The sequence below is a fragment of the Podarcis pityusensis genome, assembly GCF_964106645.2.
Source record: "Podarcis pityusensis genome assembly, chromosome: 11".
Classification (NCBI taxonomy): domain Eukaryota; kingdom Metazoa; phylum Chordata; class Lepidosauria; order Squamata; family Lacertidae; genus Podarcis; species Podarcis pityusensis.
In genome coordinates this window covers 25,728,367-25,749,391 of record NC_138036.1, presented here as the reverse complement: position 1 = coordinate 25,749,391, position 21,025 = coordinate 25,728,367, and the positions used below count along the sequence as shown (strand labels likewise).

The following is a 21,025-nucleotide window of genomic DNA, read 5'->3' as shown; positions in this document are numbered from 1 at the left end:
CTACAAATAGGTTATTTAATGGTCCACACACACACACACACCACTTGAAGGACTAGGCGTTCCTGTAGATGTTTGGTGCCTTAAATTGCATGCACAACATAATTAGGTATTTACTGTCTTAATCATTACCTTCCATGCAAAGCTGAATAAAGTTCCGACACGCTTTGGGGGCTTCCTTTGACCATAGCTCAATATCAATATCTCCAGCTGTCGTTTTCAATAAAACCTATAGAAGAGCATATGTCTATTTTATAAATATATACAGTATGTACTCCTAGAAAGTATGGTTTGCATTCTGCAGACTTAACTACTTTCCTGGCTGCCACTAGAAATACATCTTGCCTCTGCGTACTGTCTTAAAAACAAGAAAATGAGTAAGTTTTGTGTACAGGTAAAGGATTATATTACAAGGAGTGGCAACAATACCCTTACGGTAGGGGTGGCACTGTATTCACAGGAATGGGGAGAGGTGCGGTCAGGCAAGCTCTGGGTTGGTGAAACTGACACCACACAGATGAGAGCACACATACAAATGCCGTCACTAGCAACTTGGAGCTCTCCCACCCTTGCCCTCCCCTCAACCAACCCTATTCCAGCATTTCAAAAAACAAAGTGGTAATGTAATGGGTGTGTTAGAATGCAACACTAATCAACTGTCTCTGGCAAGCATCCATGCATATATAGTAAACATAAATGCACAGGTTATTTAGTATGCTAGAATTAGCATATTAAGTTTTCAATTATGTTGACAAACTGTAAAACAGTCACATATATTTTTAAAAAAATCAAGGAAGTCTTCAAATTTGTTTGACGATAGAATTGAACATTCTATTAACAGTGTGATCCTGTGAATGTCTACTCGGAAGGAGGTGCTGTGTAGCCATACAAAAGACTGAACTGTAAGTGTGCTTTATTTATTTTCCTACACCATATCAAATATTTCAGTTCAAATTATTATGACTTAGAGGAAAAAAGAGATACTGATATAGCACATTAACAAGGCATGCTTTTAAAAAATCTGTTTACCAAATATAAGTGTAACATGCTAAACTAGATCCCCGTTGATTAAGGGAACAGAACATTTCATGCAACATTATCTACAAAAAGGTTTACCAATTCAAAGTAACCCCCTCCCAAACTCCACACTAATGGGTCTAAGCACACACATGCTGCTCAGTTTTCTTTATAAACTATATAAATCCATGTCACGTTTGCTGAGCAATGTACGCAGGAGCAATGGATAATGCCAGAACTATTCCAAACGATAGCTGCCCACCATTGTTCAACTTCTTCCACTAATCAACAGTCCTCTCATACTAAAAGTGCACCTGATCCTTTCATTTTCTCCACCTGCTACAGTGTCAGCAGCCAGTCACTGATTATCTCCCATCTTGAGGCTACCTTCACCACCAGAAGACCCTTTCCTTTTTAAAAAAATATTAATCTTTATTGATTTCGCACACAGACATAAATACATAGATGACATCATACAAAGTAAAAGCAATAAAAATAGAAAAAAGAATAAAGAAAATACAATATATTACAATTAAAAAACAAGTTAAAATGTAAAACTTCCAGTCATTCTCATTATACTGCTTATATTGTCTATACTTTCTTGCACAGGTTTATGCTATTTCATATTTTTTATAAATATATAATCCGATATGATATCTAATACACTTTTTGTTTACAAGTATCAATCTAGTTCTGCAAGTATATTATTGTTTGTACAGTACAATTTTAGATATTCTCTAAATATTTTCCATTCTCCATATACTTTCTGGTTTGACACTCCTCTGACTCTTCCCATCAGTTTTGCTAGTTGCAGGTATTCTATCATAAGAGTTTGCCACACTATTATTGTTGGTAAGGTTTAATTTTTCCAGTTTCTTGCCGCTATTATTCTCGCTGCCATGATTGCGTACATAAACAATGGTCTTATATATTTTTTTGAATTCTATTGATAGTATTCCTAATAGGAAGATCTCTGGTCTTTTTTTAAATGTAAATTTAAATAGTTTTTAAAGTTGACTATAGATGTTATTCCAAAATTCACAGATAACTACACAGTTCACATATGGAAATATGACCTTGTATCCTTTTCACATCCCCAGCATGTTGGTGACCTGCCTTTATACATTTTAGCGAGTTTTAGGGGGAGTGTGGTGCCATCTGTATAGCATCTTCATCAGAAGACCCCTTCCAAGGGCAGAAGCTACTCAGCTTTGGGGCTGACCTGACCTGGTGTTTGGAGTGGCAACCACAGGCAGTCCCTAATTCCCAAAGCTACATTTTGGTCAGAGGTTGGAAACAGAGTATCTCTTCACTTTCAGCTCTATTAATGTTCCAGACAAGCCAGGATTCCTTGATAAACAACATTAAAAAAGGAGGGTAGTGTCTGAGTCCTTTGAGCACACCAAGCACAGAACAAAGCCCATTTTCACTTTTCCAATAATTTCCATTTTGACTTCTCCAATTTCTCAGAGAAGTAAACTCTCCTTACTCTGGAACACTGAGAAATGTGTGCACTGAGGACAATCTGGACCACATAGATAAACAAAAATATCATAGATTACATTAAATTTATCCTCACAGGTTGAATCCAAGTAGTTACAATTTACCAAAATTTCAGTATGAGAGAATGATTGCTCGTGTTACCCCCTCCCTAACCTTGCCATTCGTCGGCGGTTCCTGGATGTAGATATTACTCATGGCGTGGGCTTGGGCGCAGCGGGCTCACTGCGCGGCGGTCCCCGGACCCGGGAGAAGGCGGACGCACGGAACTCCGTTAAACGGGAATCCAGGGCGAAGCTCCCGCCATGTTGGAAGCCGGAAACTACCACTTCTACCCAAGGGGGGGAAACAGCGCTGAAAAGAAGCCAAGCTTCCCATCCGCACCCTCGAAGGCCAAACAAAAATTCCCCCACCCACACAAACCTATTTCAAGAGCCTCTGAGCTAAAGCATCCGCTCCACGAAGGGAACTGTGCTGTTTCCTCTCATCGCAGGGGAGGGGCATCCCCTCGCAGATCTGGGATAGTGGTACAACCCGCTGTGTCCTGTGCAAAGTCTTCCGGCCGGGTAGCGGCGCCGCAACTGTTTCTATCCGCCCTAGAACGGTGGAGATAGAAAAACTTTTACAGTATGCGTGGGAATAAAGAAAAGTCCTTTACGTGGTTTCCCCCCCCCCCCCCTCTTTAGCTACTGGGCTACTTTCATTCCGAGTGACAAGGGCCAGAAGCGCTGCCAATCAACTAGGCAGCCCGCCTCCTTTGGCTAGGAGTGGCTCATAGGAAGGGGACTATCGCACTACTGCAGGGTTTCTGTTCTGGTTGCGTGGCCTGAGAAACCTTCGTCCAAGGATGAGCGAAGGGCCTCTCCTGTCAACCTTCAAGCTTTTCCTCAGGGAATCAGAAATGGATTCCCTATCTGCAGTTCCTTCACTTTTCTCCCTGGCAATACCGCCCCTCTTTCTCCTTCCTCCCCCCCCCCTTCTCTGCCTGATGGTACGCGCCGCTCGTACTCGAGTCAAAGTTTTCCGGCGGGGAAACGCTGCCATTGCTTACCTCGTCCGGCCAAGAGCGGGGCATCGTGGCGTCTCGGTTGGGGGCTGCATGGCGTTGCCAGGTGAGCGGTCCAAACGGGGTGGGGCGCGGAAGGGCCACGCGCGAGATCGTGGCCGTGTGGAAAGTCACCGCTGCTGCATCTGAAGTCGCTCAAACCGAGGACGAGGGGAAGAGCCCAACGTGCTCTCGAGTGGGAGGGAGTCCCGAAGAGCAGCTGCAGTCCTGTGTATGCCTACTCAGAAGTAGACCCTACTGAATTCAGTGGGATTTGCTCTGAAGTAAGTGGTCGGGATTGCAGTTTGGGGATTAAATCCTGCCGAACTCAGTGAGTGGAGCTTGTAGGAGTTGTGCTGTCGGGGAGGGAATGTGTGCTAAAATGCGGAACTTCTCAAACTTCAAACTGAACAGTCTTGTTTTGCTTTGCATTCTTTACACACGCAAGAACTTCAGATGGAAGGTTTCAGTTGTGTAAATTTACCGGGTTTAGCTAAAAGAAATTAATAATAGGAATTGGATTACGGTATCTGTATAGTTTTTTAATGTGTAGTTTCACAGTGCCCGTTGTTCACCAAAAGTCTAATCTGATCTCCAAGTGTTAAAAGAGGTACGAGCAGTGTTCTGCTGCTGTTATTGTAAAAAAAACCCTAGGTGACAGTATTCATATCATGATAAACTGTAAAATGTCTCTCCCACTACTTCCCTGTTCCTGCATGCCTCCCCTTTTCTACTGAATTTGTGATTCGTTTTTAATAAAGGGGGAGAGAAAATATGACTTAAAAGATAATAATTTCATTAGAGTTGGGAGGGGTGGATTCCTACAATTGTAAGATGGAGACTCAGGAGAGCCTTTGCCAGTCAGAGTACACAATACCAGGCAAGATGGAGAAATAAACTGACTTGGGATAAGGCAACTTCCTATTGCTGTATACAGCAGGCCCCTCCTGCTGGATCACTCTGGCCATGTAAAGTTGTGCCCTATGAGAGGAAAGAGGCAAATGCCTGCTCCTAGACTAGCTGAACTTCTCTGATGCTACTGTGTCCAGGAAACATCAAGTGTCCTGTGTCCTGCTGGATCAAGCTAGTGGCCAGCATCCTGTTCTCACAGTGGCCTGCCAGGTGCCTATGGAAAAGCCACAAGCAGGACCTGAGCTCAAGAGCACTTAGCCCTGCTGCGGTTTCCAGCACCTGGTCGACAGGAGAGGGGACAGGTGACACCTTGGATTAGTTGAGAGTTGATTTTAAGAACACACATGCAGAAGAAACTGCCTTCAAATGATTTTTGAGCTGTCAGCAAATACATTCAGTCCTAGTAACTTTCTAGGAATTGATATGAGGAAAAAGCAAAAGTTTTTACTGAAGCCCTTTGAGGGAAACTTCTGCAAATATTTTTTTTCCTTTATTTGACCCACACATAACTGAGAAATCACTCTTTGGCACTCCCCTGACTTAGACAAGGAAGAATAAATATTACTACCACCTGCATTTATTTACTTTGAGCATTCAGGTGCATGTAGATAAGAAAGTTAGCAAGAGGGGTCATGCTTGGGTTAATGGTTGTTGGAATATGTCTGCTATTATTGACCCATTGGTTCTTGTCTCTGCCCCCCTCCCCCTGGCTTTTCTCCAAGCTGGGCTTGCTTTTGGTGTTAGGGTCGAATCAGGAGGGGTTGGGGAGTGACATCAAGGAAGAAGCAGGTGGGAAGGCACCTGTGGACAGAGAAGTCTTTAGAACTACTCACATGCCTTTTTGCTTTAAACATTGGGCTTCATATTTATATGTGATGGGGGCAGACCCAGTTTTAAATAAGCAGGTCTGCAGCTGCTGCATCAAATTTGTACCACAATTGTCCGGAACCCAAGTGCGGACAGCATTTCAATCCACTTCTGGTCGGAAGTGCTAATGGGTTGCATGTTTCTCCCCGTGGTGGCACTGTTTACCAAAAAGGCCCCATAACAATATAATGATGATTTTGATAATAGCATATTATCAAAGCATAATATAATTAGTTTCTTCTTATCAAGTGGGTGGAGTACTTGAATAAACAGTGACATAATGGATTTTAGAACTGTGCAAGGTTTTAAAAAGGGGCCGCAGAAATCCTTGCTTCTTATAAACTTGTGCAGATTCTGAAATCAGTAATGCTTTCCAAAGGCTATGTGAAAAATAGATTTAAAAAAACATATTTGATTATAGAACTTCCTTTAGGAAAGGATGAAAATTTATTCCCCTTTCCTTGAATTTATAGTTGAGATGGAAAATCTCTTTTTTTTTTAAACCAGAAGTAAGAACTAGTGCCTTCAGGGATGATGGGAGTTGTAGTCAAACAACAACTGGAGGTCCACAGGTTCCTCACACTTGGTTTAGACTATTTATTGATATCTCCCCACTAAAAATATAAACAACAAAACAGAGAAGAAGAAAAACCAAGTTTACAAGCCCAAAATACAGTTCATGTTACAATGCTGTGTAAAAATACAACACAAATAATTGTTATGTCAAAACTTTGTGGGATATAGCAAGTAAAGCTGAATGGTCCCTAAGCCAGAATTACATACCAAGTTTGAAAAGTTCTGTTTATCTTATTCCTTAGAAATTCTTATGGGCATGACAATTGTGAATGATGAGAAAGTCCCATATTTATGCCAGGATTTGATAGTACATTTGTTTTGACATTTCCACTGTTTTAGTTTCTTTCCTTCAGAAATGTTGCACATACTAAACTAAGCAAAAGTGTATAATATAACAACAAAGCAATCTTCTTTGAGCGTGGAGTATGATGTAACAAACTGTTGTCCCAAGTTAGAAGTTCATATTAATATCCTACAGTTTGGCTTAAGTTGATATAAACAAGTTCAACAACCACTATAAATATTATCTCACAAGGGACCAACATGGAGCCTCTAGATGTTGTTGAACTCCAACTCTGATCAGCATAGCCAGTGACCAGGGATGATGCAAGCTAGAGTTCAGTAACACCTGGAGGTTGCTATAGGCTACCCCTGTATTTTCTGTATTTATTTAGTTATTTGCGGGATTCGTAGCCTGCTTTGGAGGAAATCCTCCACAAAGCAGCTTACAGTACAAATCCTATGCAATGCCTTCTCCTTCCAAGAGAATAAGATCTTCTGTTTTTTCTTATAAGTGATATAATAGGATAATTAGAGATAATGGACATTTGATCCATTTTTATCCCAGGTAGAAATCCATTTACTGTATAAAGATTATTAATCATATTTCCAAGGTGAAATCTACCTTTTCTGTTGCATGCAGTAATAATTGAATAGTATGGATAAGCTGAGTGGAGTTGCTAAACCTCAGAATCTAGTTTGTACAGTAATTAGATTTTTAAAAATAAAATAAATAAATATCCCAGTAGATGTTTTGTTTTGCTATTGCAATGGTTATTCAAAATGATCTGCAAAACCTTAATCAGCTCATTAGATATAAACATGGGGAGAGTTTTGAATTGAATTATCTTTTAAGTAATGGGCTATTTATGTACCTACCACCATCAGTACAATTCTGTTAATTTTATTTTGGCCCCTGCAGTTTCTATGGAAATGAATTCATTCAGCGGAGCTTTTTCATGCAAACTAGAGTGTTGCTTAGTTTGTATGTTAATTAGCTTATGTTCACCATTATATTATTTTGAGCTGCTGTCCTCTGGTTAACCTCCACAATATTACTAATCTTTAAAAGTGAAAACAAAAAGGAATATGAAATCCTGATATATTCCAAGCAATCCCCCCCCATTAGAATAATCTTAATCTACATGCATAAAAAAGCTTGTTGAATGTGTGCTAATATAGCCTTTGCAACCTAAGGAACAGCAATTTCAGGCTGGAGTAGACAGAGGCTTAGCTGTTAACTTTAACTCAGGTTTCCTTGAATCTTATGGCAGTTCTTGGTCAAGCAGGTTCACCAGCCTCAAATATGGCTGCCATTAGTCCATCTATGCCGGGAAATGATGTATGTAAACATCATATTTGGCCCACTGAAGGTAGCACTGATAGCTTGTAAGAGAGTCACTGTGGTGTAGTGGTTAAGAGCAGTAGACTCGTAATTTGGTGAACCGGGTTCGCTTCCCCGCTCCTCCACATGCAGCTGCTGGGTGACCTTGGGCTAGTCACACTTCTCTGAAGTCTCTCAGCTCCACTCACCTCACAGAGTGTTTCTTGTGGGGGAGGAAGGGAAAGGAGATTGTTAGCCACTTTGAGACTCCTTGGGGTAGTGATAAAGCGGGACATCAAATCCAAACTCTTCTTCATAAGGGGGAAATGGCATCTTAATTTGGCCAAGCATCCAGCCTTGCAAAACTGGAATGGCAGGGATTGATGCAAAAGGCATGTCAGCTATCATAATGCCTTTATCACACTTTGGAAACTTCTCTGGCTGTAGGGGTAAGTTATGCTAAGTTATGCAGCGTAACATATATTTTGGTAATAGTATGCGGCTGGCGTGCTCTGGTCCATAGGGTCACAAAGAGTCGGACACGACTAAACAACAAATGTGGCTGATACAATTATTGATATTCTGCACTGTATTTTTCGCCCTATAGGACACACTTTTCCGCCTCCAAAAATGAAGGGGAAATGTGTGTGTGTCCTATGGGGCGAATGCAGGCTTTCGCTGAAGCCTGGAGAGCAAGAGGGGTCGGTGCGCACCGACCCCTCTCAATCTCCAGGCTTCAGGAAGCTATCCGCAAGCCTTGCAAGCCCGGTTGGAGTTCCCGCGGGCTCGCAAGGCTTGCGGGCAGCAGCCTGCAGCCCGAAGCACGGGGCGCGCTGCACAGCGCGTCCCGGGCTTCGGTTCCCCGACCTGGTTTGGAGGGTTTGGACCTGGTTTGGAACCCCACAAGCTCGGGGGACAGCGGGGAGGCGGAATGCCGCCATCCTGCTGTCCCCCGACCTGGTTTGGAGGCTGGCGGCTGGCGGTTTGGAGCCCCACAAGCTCCAGGGACAGCGGGGAGGCACAGCACGCCTTCCCGCTGTTCCCCGACCTGGTCTGAAGGCTGGCGGCGGGGAGAAGCGCGTTTCTCCCCGCCGCCAGCTCCACAAGCTCGGGGAACAGTGGGGAGGCGGAGCGCCGCCATCCCGCTGTTCCCCGACCTGGTTTGGGCTTCAAGCAGATATCCGCAAGTGTGGGAGCCCGGTGGGAAGTCGCGCCGGTCCTCCAAGGCTTGCGGAGAGCTGCCTGTTCTGGGGGCTGGGGTTGGGGGAAGCTCGGGCGTCCCCCGCCCCAGCCCCGCGCCTGGGGGGGGGGGAAAATAATTCTTTTTCTTTATTCCCCCCCCCCAAAAAAAAACTAGGTGCGTCCTATAGGCCGGTGCGTCCTATGGGGCGAAAAATACGGTATATGAGAACATTGTCAATACTGATGTGTATGGCAGATCAACTATTACCCTTTATATTCCACATTCATCTATCTCAAACTAATACGAAATATATTTTGCTTTCCAGGTGGAAATAAAGATAACATTAGAGCAGGGTGCAAGAAATGTGGCTATCGTAAGTATCTACAAAAATGAAGATATAATTATTTCCTAATATTTACCACAAACATCACTAGTTTGTTGTACTCAGGCAATGCCATTATCAGCGTATAGTAATTGAGTAGACACTGATTCGGATCCTGAGAACTGTGAACAGAAGGAAGGCGTGCGTGCGTGCGCGAGCACACACACACACACACACACACACAGTGAATTGTTACACAAATTGCTGAAAGTAATATCGAAATAGGGGAGGGCAGAGGCTGTTAAAATGTCTCAGATTCATATTAGGGTGATATTTTTTCCACGGTTTGTGTGCTTAAAGCTGTACTTGTGTATCTTTTTGTTAAACAACTCTTCTTCAACCAGTGTTACCCATCATCAGCCTGCCTGCCAGAAAAACGGTCTTATGAAAAGATCCATTTCATGAAAGAAACCCATTTTCCCTCAGAAATGGGATCTCTTACCAAGCATTGCAAGTATTTGTCAGTAATAGTGAGATCCTGCCTGGAACTACAACTGGCCTATGCTCTTAAATGATTTGTTACTGCTGGATGTATTACGGGTTTGGTTTTTGGTTTTGTTTTACATTGTAAGTTCACCTGAGGGGGCTATGCACAAAGATGACACACAAAGATGACTATGCCCAGAGGCTTTCCTCATGAAATTTTTAGAACCGAGTGGTGGAATGCTATCTTTATGTGCACATTATAACATGCATTGCATGCATACACACTTCACTGCTTAGAGTCACATTTCGTGACTGTTGGAAGCCCACACAGGGTGGGAGAAAATCCATAGACTGGGGGATTTGATAGTGCTAATGCAAGAGAGGGGGAAATATTTTAAGCATGCAAAGCATTTTGTTCACTGCTGATCAGACTTCTACTGTAGCATTTTAAAACAGAGTTATTGTTAATAATTTTAACTCTCATACTACAAAGTTGTTTTAGGTTTGTTTGTGGAAATGCGGCCACAGAGCTGCATAGTTTTGCAGAAGTAGCACTAAGGAAGGAGGAGTGATTAGCCCTTTCCTTTTGGGAGTTTTTGCAATTAAAATCCACCCACCCACAAAAGCCCCCATTTCTCTTCTCCTGACCCCATTAAGGCATTAATCATTCCTCCCCCAGGCACAGCTGCAACAGTCAACTCCACACACATCCCAGATATATTTTCCAAACCCCTGTGCAAACACCCCCCCCCCCAAATCCAACATGCCAGTAGGTTGGATAATAACAGCGGGCTACCGCTACACAATTCTCAGCCCCTCTCAGCAATATGGGTATAACAGCATTGGGCTACGATGCAGGATTTATACAACCCATGCACTTTCAGCCACAGAACCACCCTTCATCCCACCAGTATTGGTATAATAGCATTTACATTTGTATTGGAAAAATTGGGTGCTGCCAGCAAGTGTGTGGGGAGAGTTCCATTAAGCCTGCAGAGGTCATTCTGTTGGATACAACCCTTGCTTTTTCTTTTAAATGAAAGCTGAGAAACTGGATCAGTAAATGGTGCAAACAGACATTGCATAGCGCGGCAAGAATCCTAGTAAAATATGGCTGACCAAGCAATATGTCCCCCCAGCCTAGAATGCTGATGGGTTGGGACCTTAGCCAGGCTATGTTTCTGACAAAAGTCACTGGAACAACATTATCATTCGCGACTTCCGGGGGCGGCGCGAACGGCAATGGCGGTCCTCTTCTGAACGGGAGAGGAGGCTCCGCAGGCAACGGGTCGTCCGCTACGGCGAAGCGGAGACCCACTCTGGAAAACCCCAGGCGGCAAGAGCCTGGGGTCTTGAGGCTCGGTGGGCGCCTAGAGCGACCCTCCAAGTGCAGAAGGAACCCCGTAAGGGGCTCCGGAGCACGGAGGGGGGTTGCGGCGCTGTGAGCTGTTTCACAGCCTGAGGAGCGAAGCCGCGCTGCTACTGTCGGTGAGCGCTGATCCCTTTTCCTGCTAAATTACGGATCCGGACGAAAAAGCAACTAACTCGTGAGTAAAAGACTGAATCACTTGAATTTGAGACTTTAAAAGGGAAACTTAAATTGGCTTGAACTTGGCTGAGAGCGGAGAGACGTGGAAGCAGGAAGTCCGTCTTCCGCAGCCATTGAACTTGAAAAAAAAGCAATCAGCTGGAGGAGTGGAGGCTGAAAGAAAGAGACTCTAAGTTTTACAGATCTAAGCATCTATTTGAACTTGCATCTTAAAGTAAAGACTTTAAGCTAAAGATTTGGGATTTCTATTTGCACTTGACTTTCCTCCTCTTATTGGATTACAAACTAGAAGGTGAAACCCAGAATCAGGAGCTGCCTGAGTACTAAGGGAGCTGTCAGTACTGCAGATTTGGATACTGTATATTGGAACTTGAAACAATCTGAGGGTATTGAGACCTTTTAAATTTGAAACATTCTTTTTGGAGATAAATAAGCACTGTCTGCAACAAAGTGACCATTTATAAACTCTGCTAAACATTTGTATTTGAAGGTTCTTGGACATTAAATTAGACTCTGAAAGACAGATTAAGCTCCCTCTAGAGGATTGGATTATAACAGTGATTTTACATACACTTTTTACTTTCGATTCCCCTTGCTGTTTGCTTGCTCTGGGCCTTTCCATTCCCATGGGAACAACTCAGTGTGACCTTGACTGACAGATAACGTTGGAATGAGTGGCACAAGAAAAAGAGGGAGAGCTAAACAAACAACTCTAACAACTCTAACCTCAGCCTCACAGACACGCAGATCATCTGTGCCTACTTTGCCCTCAGAAGTGGAGGGAGAGGGCGAAGCAGAGCAGTTACAACTGGAAGATATGGCCTCAGGAGCATCTGTTTCTGTACTAGACAAAATTTTTGAAAAATTGGAAGCTTTGGACAAGAAAGCAGATGCGCAATCAGCAAAGATTGATAAAAACACAGAATGTCTAAATAAATTAACCACACAAGTGGTACAGAATGCACAAGCAATTGGACAGTTAACGGAGGCCTCAGCAGAAAATCGGAAATTGACTGAGGACACCAGACAAAGATTTGAAAATTTAGAGCAAGAGGTAAGACCACTCACTAAACAAGTCGGGGAACACCAGATTTATCTCTCGATGATAGAACTGCGAAACCGTGAGAACAACTTAAGGATTAGATCACTACAAGAGGCAGAAGAAGGACATCTAACTGAGTTTTTGACCAAAGAATTCTCCAAGTTCTGGAACTTGGAAGAAAAGGACTTTAAAATTGTGTCAGCTTTCAGACTTGGAAGATTTATAAAGAAGGAGAGGCCCAGAGACTGTTTGATAACATTGAGATCAAAGGAGGAAAGGGATAAGATTTTGGGACTACACTTTGTAAAATCACTGGAGGTGTTGGATAGAAGAATTGAAATTTATAAAGATATCCCAAGACTACTGCTTGATCTTAGAGCCGCCTATTCTGAACTTGTTAAACTACTAAGGAGCAACGCAATTCCATTCAGGTGGGAATTTCCCCAAGGATTATCTTTTACCTTTAGAGGGAGAAAGGTCAAAGTGAGAACACTTGAAGAGAGAGACAAATTCCTGTCTACATACGGAGAGGACCTTCAAAAAAGAATTGAACTACCTTCTGGGCCTGAGGCAACGCCAGTACCAACATCAGCATCTGTGGAACCTGAAGACCCTGAGAAGATACCACCCCTTGAAAAATAACCAGATAGTTCAGGATGTCTCTGCAACTGTTGAGCTGGAATATTAATGGTTGTAACATTCCGGAAAAAAGGAAGAAAATATTTCATATATTAAAAAAAGAACAATTGGACATTATTTGTTTACAAGAAACACATGTGACGAGGCTCCACAGAAAAGTGTTAATAAATAAAAGATTGGGCCAGGAATTTGTATCTTCGGACAAAGTTAAGAAGAGAGGCGTGGTGATATATGCAAAAGAGAGCCTGTCACCTAAATTCCTGTTTAAAGATGAACATGGAAGAATTTTGGCTATTGAGATACAATATCAAGGAGAGAAACTGCTGATATTAGGAATTTATGCACCTAATGAAGGGAAATCGGAATTTTACAAGAAGCTGCAGGAGACAATGCTGGACTATCTAGACTACAACAACATCATAATGATGGGAGATATGAATGGGGTCGTATCAACTAACATGGACAAGTCACAAAGTCAAAATGTTACAAAAGACGGCAGACTACCTAAAACCTTTTTCGAAATGATTGACAATATGGATTTGATTGACATTTGGAGGACAAAGAACCCACTAGGAAGAGAGGGAACATTCTTTTCTGAAGCCCAACTGACCTGGACAAGAATCGACCAAATATGGATTTCTAGAGGCCTGGCACCTAAGGTCAGAAAAGTGGAAATCTGCCCAAAGACCTGCTCCGACCATAATGCAGTAAAGATGGATATGACACTATTACCAACTGGATCCTTTAGATGGAAGATGAATGACAATTTGTTTAGAGATCAGGAAATTACCAAGAAGGCCCAAAAAGTTTTGAAGGACTATTTTGAGATAAACATGAATAATATGGTGGAAAAAAGAATAATCTGGGACGCAAGCAAAGCTGTAATGAGGGGATTCTTGATACAACAGAATGCAGTGAAGAAAAGAACACAAAATGAGAAAAAAGATAAGATCTTGGATAAAATAAAAGAATTAGAGAAGAAATTAAGAGTGAATCCGAAGTCACAGCCAACTCTGAGAGAAATTAAACTTTATCAAACACAATATTCTAAATTGATAAATCAGGAAATTGAATGGAAGGTTAAATTAATGAAACAAAAAACGTTTGAGTCGGCGAATAAATGTGGAAAACTGCTAGCTTGGCAGTTGAAGAGAAGACAAAGATTAAATACTGTTACAAACTTAGAGGTTGATGGAAAAAACATCCAGAATCCAGTGGACATTAGAAAGTGTTTCCAGAGATACTTCAAAAAACTATACACCCAAGGGCCGCAAGATGAGGTTGAGATTAAACAATTTTTGGCAAAAAACGGACTATCTAAATTGTCACAAGAAAATAGGACAACCCTGAATTCTAAAATAACACGACAGGAGATCGAACAAGCTATCCAGAACATGCAACTTGGCAAATCTCCAGGACCAGATGGGCTGACCTCCAAGTACTATAAGACATTGAAAGACTATTTGATACAACCTTTGATGGAGGTCAGCAATGAAATTATGGAGGGGAGGAGGGCACCGGAGTCGTGGAAGGAAGCGTTTATCACATTAATACCAAAGTCGGAAGCTGAAAAGACACAACTTAAGAACTACCGTCCCATCTCTCTTTTAAATGTGGATTACAAAATATTTGCAGACATTTTGGCAAATAGATTTAAAAAAGTTTTAAATGAAGTAATTCATAAGGACCAGGCTGGCTTTCTCCCAGGAAGACATCTGTTTGCCAATACAAGGAACATTATTGACATTTTGGAACTTTTGCAAACAGACATAAACACAAAAGCAGTTTTAATTTTTATAGATGCGGAGAAGGCCTTTGACAATATCTCCTGGAAATTTATGATGGGAAATTTGAAAGAGATGGGAGTGGGACGGGGTTTTGAGAATGGGATTGAGGCGATATATTCAGAACAGAAAGCTAAACTGATAGTTAATAATGTGGTTACAGAAGAGTTTAAAATTGAAAAAGGGACACGACAAGGTTGCCCTATCTCCCCTTTGTTATTTATTTCGGTTCTGGAAGTGCTATTGAACATGATTAGAAGGGATCGGTTGGTGGAAGGAATTCAGGTCGGTCAGAAACAATATAAATTAAAAGCTTTCGCAGATGACCTGGTTTTGACCTTGCAGAAGCCAGAGCCCAGTACGAAAAGAGTATTACAATTGATTAATGACTTTGGTCGGGTGGCTGGATTTAAATTAAATAAACAGAAAACTAAGGTTTTGGGGAAAAACTTGACTAATACAGAGTCAGAACGGTTTCAGAATGAGACGGAACTTAATGTGGTTAAAAAAGTAAAATACCTAGGGGTAAACATAACAGCAAAAAATCTAAGTCTATTTAAGGACAATTATGAAAAATGTTGGACAGAAATTAAGAGAGACTTAGATAGTTGGTCAAAATTGAAACTTTCTTTGTTAGGCCGAATTGCTGCTATCAAGATGAATGTATTGCCAAGGATGTTGTTCTTATTTCAAACACTTCAGGTTTTGGACAAAACGGAGTGCTTTCAGAAGTGGCAGAGAGACATTTCTAAGTTTGTCTGGCAGGGCAAAAAGCCCAGAATTAAGTTCAAGATATTAACCGATGCAAAACAAAGAGGGGGCTTTGCCCTGCCAGACTTAAAGTTGTATTATGAAGCCGCAGCGTTCTGCTGGCTAAAAGACTGGCTACTTCTTGAAGACACTGATGTGTTAGATTTGGAAGGGTTCAACAATACCTTTGGATGGCATGCATATTTATGGTATGACAAGGTTAAAGCAAATAAGGCCTTTAAGAACCATATTGTCAGAAAATCATTGTTTAATGTCTGGACAAAATATAAAGACTTGCTGGAAAATAAAACACCAAGGTGGCTTTCACCTTTGGAAGCCAAGGCCCGAAAAAGACCCAATATGGAGGCTAAATGGCCAAAATATTGGGAAATACTAGAAAAGGATGGAGACAATTGGAAATTGCAGAGTCTGGAGAAAATGAAAGACAAAGTGCGAGATTGGTTACATTACGCTCAGATTAAAGAAGTTTTTAAAAATGATAAGAAACTAGGGTTCCAGGTGGAGAAATCGAAATTAGAAACAGAATTGTTAGAACCAAAGATTAAGGTACTTTCAAGGATGTATAACTTGCTGTTGAAATGGAATACACAAGACGAAACGGTTAAATCGGCTATGATAAGGTGGGCACAGGATATTGGGCATAATATCATGTTTGAGGACTGGGAGAGGTTGTGGAGTAATGGATTGAAATTTACTGCATGTAACGCCCTGAAAGAAAATGTAATGAAAATGATTTATAGATGGTATATGACCCCAGTCAAACTTGCTAAAATTTACCACCTGTCTGATAATAAGTGTTGGAAATGCAAAGAGTGTGACGGAACGTTCTTCCACCTCTGGTGGACTTGCCCTAAAGTGAAGGCGTTCTGGGAAACGATTTATAATGAACTGAAAAAGGTATTTAAATATACCTTCACTAAGAAACCAGAGGCTTTCCTTTTGGGTATTGTCGGCCAAGGGGTGGCAAAGAAGGACCAGACATTTTTTATGTATGCAACAACAGCAGCAAGGATACTTCTCGCAAAACACTGGAAAACTCAAGATCTACCCACACTGGAAGAATGGCAGATACAACTGATAGACTACATGGAACTGGCTGAAATGACCGGCAGAATCCGTGACCTGGGAGAAGAGAGGATTGAGGAGGACTGGAAGAAATTTAAGAACTATTTACAAAAGTATTGCAATTTGAGTGAATGTTAAATAAGATGCTAGATCAAAATAACTGAGCACCACTAAATTTAGAAGTTTTTAAGAAAATAAGTAAGACTGTGAAATTTAGCTTCTTCTGAGAATTATAAGATTAGGAAATATAGAAGGGATATAAGAATTTAAATAAGAGGATAAATTGCTGACAAAATGTTTTAACGATGAAAATGGGAGCGGGAGATGTGAGGAAGTCCAAAGAAAATGTGAAAATATGTTAAGATCAATGTTACATTGTTTATCATGTTTATTTTTATTGTAAAATTTAATAAATTGCTTTAAAAAAAAAAAAAAAACATTATCATTCGCATTGCTTTTTAAGAATAAAATGTTTGTTACACATAGTGGCAGGAAGAATATAATACAATCCCAGCAACCTCTTGCTAATTATTTTGTTGGCTCCCCCCCCCCCCATTGCTTAATTATATGCAGCTGGTCACCTGACATTTGAATGCCGAAACTTTCTTCGGGTGGACCCTAAAAGAGACATAGTTTTAGATGTCAGCAGCACAAGCAGTGAGGACAGCGAAGAAGAGGAGCTGGGAAAGCTGCAGGCCATTCCAGAGAAAAAGGGTAAGGTGCTTTTTAAAAAACTGTGTCCTTGTGTAATATATCTATATCTCCTGTCTTCCTTCTCTTAGAACAGTCTTCCACCCTACCTAAATATCTGGTTGCTTATGTGTTACTAGAATAGCAACCAAGCAAAAGAATGACCCTTTTTAAATTTTACAGTCACACAGAACTAAAAGCTGCCCAGTTCTAGGTGTAAATAACGTTTTGAGATCTTCTGGGAAGGCTCCCCTTAGAGCTCCATCCTTGGTGATGCAAGAGAGGACCTTCTCTGTAGTGGTGCCCCGTTTTTGGAATCCCCTTGCCTCTAAGATTCTCCTAGTGACAACCTTCTTTGCATTGTGACTTCAGGTTAGAGTTATTTAACTCGAGGTTTTAGTAATTGTTAATCTCACTGCTTAATTTGCAACGGCCATTTATTGCGTTTTAAGATTACTTACTGTTTTATCACCCATTCCTGATTGTACATGGATTTGTTAGTTTTAATTATCCTGAAAGCTTTGCCTGGATTATCTTTGCTTTCATAAGTGGACGTGTTCATGGATAATAAGGTGTTCAGTGAGTACTAGCAACAGTACCTATGTTCTTCCTCCACAGCTGGAGGCAGCAATGCTTCTGAACACCGGTTGCTAGAAACCGCAGGAGGAGAGTGTGCTTTGTGCTTGATTCTTGTTTGCGGGTTTCCTGGCTGACCACTGTGAGAACAGGCTGCTGGACTAGATGGGCCATTGGCCTGATCCAGCACTGTTCTCGTGTTCTTACCTCTTAAAGGGTTATAACAATTAATGTATTATCTCCTTTTTGGAGGGGTAACATCTTACTTTGTTAACTCACAGGAACTTCTGCGGAAGAAGAAAAGAAAAAGACCAAAAAGAAAGGCAAAGAAAAATCAAAATTAAAGAAAGCAAGGAAAAGGTATAATTTTGAAAGCTTTGTCTCTGCATAACAGGGAGAAGCTTGAAATATATTGTGCTCAGATTGTCTTCAAATCTGAATCTCTGCATGTAATGACACCATTTAAAGATGGGTGGAAAACCATTTGGGCTTTTTTTTTCTAATCCAAGATTTTGTATGTTCAAAAAGTTTTTTTATAATAGAAACAGAAATTTCTTTTCAAAGATGAATTGCTGTTGCTACTAAATCCTGCACGAATCTCTGCAAGTAAAAGCATGTATTGGGTGGAGTGAGGATGCAATTGAGGCAGCAAAATAGGCCTTCTTTGCTGCCTTCACTGCCACTAGTTAGGTATGATGATGAGCCCTATCAGTGTTCAATTGCATTCTACTGGAGTTTTCCTCCACTTGTGTTTGAGCTGTCTTCCAGTTTGTTTCCTCGCCTAAAGCATACCAGGGAGTCAAGCAGGTTCTGCAAAGTGCGAGAGAGCACTTGTGGTTATTGTGTCAATGTCCCGAGCCATTCGGATGTTCCAGAGATCAGCTGGGATGGTGACGCTGGACCTGCGTCTAATGGCTGATGGTTGTGGAATGCTATGCCAGGCAGATCCACCAGAAGAGGCACCTTCCATTCCTTTGCTCATTGAAATCTTGCTTCATGCAGTACATGCCCTTTTCTCACTGGTTTTCACTGGTCATTGGAGGAGAAAAAACCTTTTATGCTCTCCCAAGGTTTTCCCACAGGTTTCCTCTCACAGACAGCACAGACATATCAATATATTGCCTAGGACCAGTATGAGAGGCAGACTGCAAAGACAGCTTCACTCAGCTGGTGAAACCGCTGCCATTCCTGAGTCCCACTGCCTCCAGGAAAAAACAAGCTGCAGTCGCGAGATGGAGGCAGAGAGACTCGGGAGCAGTGGCAGTTTCATCAGCGATATACCACTGAGTGAAACTGCCATTGTCCTCTGCTGCACGTCCCTCAAGGGAGAAGTTTAAAGGAGCCCCCAATTCACCTCCGGCTTGGGCAAGCCAGCAGCCAGGTGTGGGCTCTGGGTGGAGAGAGCTTAGCTTGGCTACTGCCTGGCTGCATCTTTCCAGAGGAAAGATGGAGCAAACCCTCCTGGTCCAAGGCAGCCAGATGGTGCAGTTCTCTGATGCTTTTGCCGGGCCCAGCACTCACCAGCAGCCTCAGGCAGCCCCGCTCCACAAGGCAGCTTGTGGACTTTGTTGGGAGGGTGGCTGCGTCTTTCCTCCTAGGGTGAATGACCATCCCACAACGAAAGAGATCAAAAGCACGGAGCCTGACAGGCTCTGTGCGCTTGGCTACTACCTCCTGGTCTGTCTTCTGGGAGTGGGGGGCAAGGTAGCTTGCCGACCCCCTGCTCCTGCGAAGGGAGGCTCACAAAGGTACCCCGACGTCCCGCTAACTAGCAGGGACATTGGGGCTCACTCAGCTGGATGCAGGAGCCTTTCCACCCCCCAGCTGAGCAGCAGGCTGGGGCCAGCTGTATTGGCCACAGCCCCCAAGGCTCTGGGGTGAAAGCGCCTCAGCTCCCAGAATGAGAGTTGCAGTAGTTTCATCTGGCATCTCGCTGGCTGGGGCCAACGCAGCTTCTTTCAACATCACGGTTTATTGCCAAACTGTGATGTTTGGCTGGTGATACATTGTAATGTTGAGAACCCAATATTGCCCAGCCCTAGTGTTCAGGGTCCTCCGGTGTTTAGAACAGTAGAGCTTAGGAGAAAAGTCCCTCTTTGGTGTATTTAGCCAAGTTAATTCTTTTTAGTTAAAGAACTCTCAGATTCCAATATTTCACTATAGGGCATTGGTGTATAACTGAACAAATCAATGTTCTTGTGTTTAAAGGTCTTGTTCCTCAAGTGCCACAGATGAGGATGAGCCTAAATCGAAAAAGCAGAAATCCCACAAAAAGGAAAAGAAGGAGAAAAAGAGTAAATCCAAGAAAAGAAAACATCACAAAAAGGGGAAAAAGAAGCAAAAAAAGGAGAAAGATTCTTCATCTTCTGATAGCTCAGACTCTTCCAGCAGTGACTGAGGACCAAACCTAGGGATGTAGTAGTCCTGATTAGGAGTATAATGATGCCCAGTTAAAATATGTATATTTTTATTGAAAAAGCCTGTTATTTATAAATATTTCACCTTACATTAAAGTTTTTGTTGTTGTTTGTTTTTTTGGAAATTCAGAGAGATTTATTTCCCCCTAAGCATTACAACTGTTTTATCTGAACATCATATTGGATAAGGAACTAGTTTTACTTCCTTACTGTTCAATGTCTTTACAATCAACTGAAAATATTTGAGTTGATCTGTGGGACATTATGGTTATTAGTTTTGAAAGTTTTGTAACATTCACCAATGCCCTCAAACTTCTGTAAGAACTTGTAAGGAAATTAAAGCATTCTTATGAATGTTATAAACATTTCAAATTAGCCACAAGTCATTAGCAATATAGGATTGTCATTCCTGAACTGCAACCCTCTCCACATAATGTAGAAATGCTCCTAAAAGAATCAGCATAAACAGAGGATTTTTTTGTCAAAGCCTCTTGTACATGGCACCCTGTGGTTTAGGAGAGCTCAAGTGTGCATATAAACTGTGGGTGCATCTTTGGATCAAGACCTATGTTTGTGTAGTAATACAGGAATCATGAATGGAATTACATAAGATAAAATTTAAAAGCCATGCTCTCCATTCCTATTAGAAGGTATGCTTTTGAGTACATATCAGTGTTTGTTTTTCTAATGCAGGGGTAGGGAATGTGGTGCCCTCCAGATGTTGGATTACAGCTCCATCATCCCTGACCACTGGTTTGGGCTGCTGGGAGTTAGTCCAATAACATCTGGAGCAGGGGGACACCACATTGGCTACCCCACCCTAATGCATCTGAACTGGGATAAAAGCTATCATATGATTCTGTGAGGCTGATTTGTCTTTCTCCATGTTGCAGCAACATGCAGCAACATTTGCTGCTATTGCAGCAAATCAATAGTATACATGAAAAAGTAGCTTGTGGGTCATTAATGATAACTGTATTTAAA

General features: G+C 41.9%; 2 protein-coding genes across 4 annotated transcripts in view; one reads left to right on the top strand and one right to left on the bottom strand.

Moving 5' to 3' along the window:
- The window catches only part of CWC27 (CWC27 spliceosome associated cyclophilin), a 111,517-nt gene extending 108,662 nt beyond the window's left edge, over positions 1 to 2,855 (bottom strand). Inside the window, exons 1-2 of one of the 3 annotated variants that reach the window (XM_080972842.1) lie at positions 2,671 to 2,855; positions 130 to 226 (exon numbers count right to left, since the gene is read on the bottom strand). In XM_080972842.1, coding sequence (XP_080828968.1) covers positions 130 to 226; positions 2,671 to 2,712 — 139 coding nt within the window. In that variant the 5' untranslated portion in view covers positions 2,713 to 2,855. The remainder of the gene's footprint in view (positions 1 to 129; positions 227 to 2,670) is intronic. The other 2 variants (XM_080972840.1, XM_080972841.1) reach the window with 2 other exon arrangements.
- A 278-nt stretch (positions 2,856 to 3,133) lies between these two features.
- On the top strand, positions 3,134 to 20,166 carry SREK1IP1 (SREK1 interacting protein 1). Its single transcript, XM_080973190.1, has 5 exons — positions 3,134 to 3,626; positions 9,026 to 9,073; positions 16,932 to 17,072; positions 17,906 to 17,984; positions 19,833 to 20,166. The coding sequence occupies exons 1-5, from the start codon at positions 3,362 to 3,364 to the stop codon at positions 20,020 to 20,022; spliced, it is 723 nt and encodes a 240-aa protein (XP_080829316.1). The 5' UTR covers positions 3,134 to 3,361; the 3' UTR covers positions 20,023 to 20,166.
- The last annotated feature ends 859 nt before the right edge of the window (positions 20,167 to 21,025 follow it).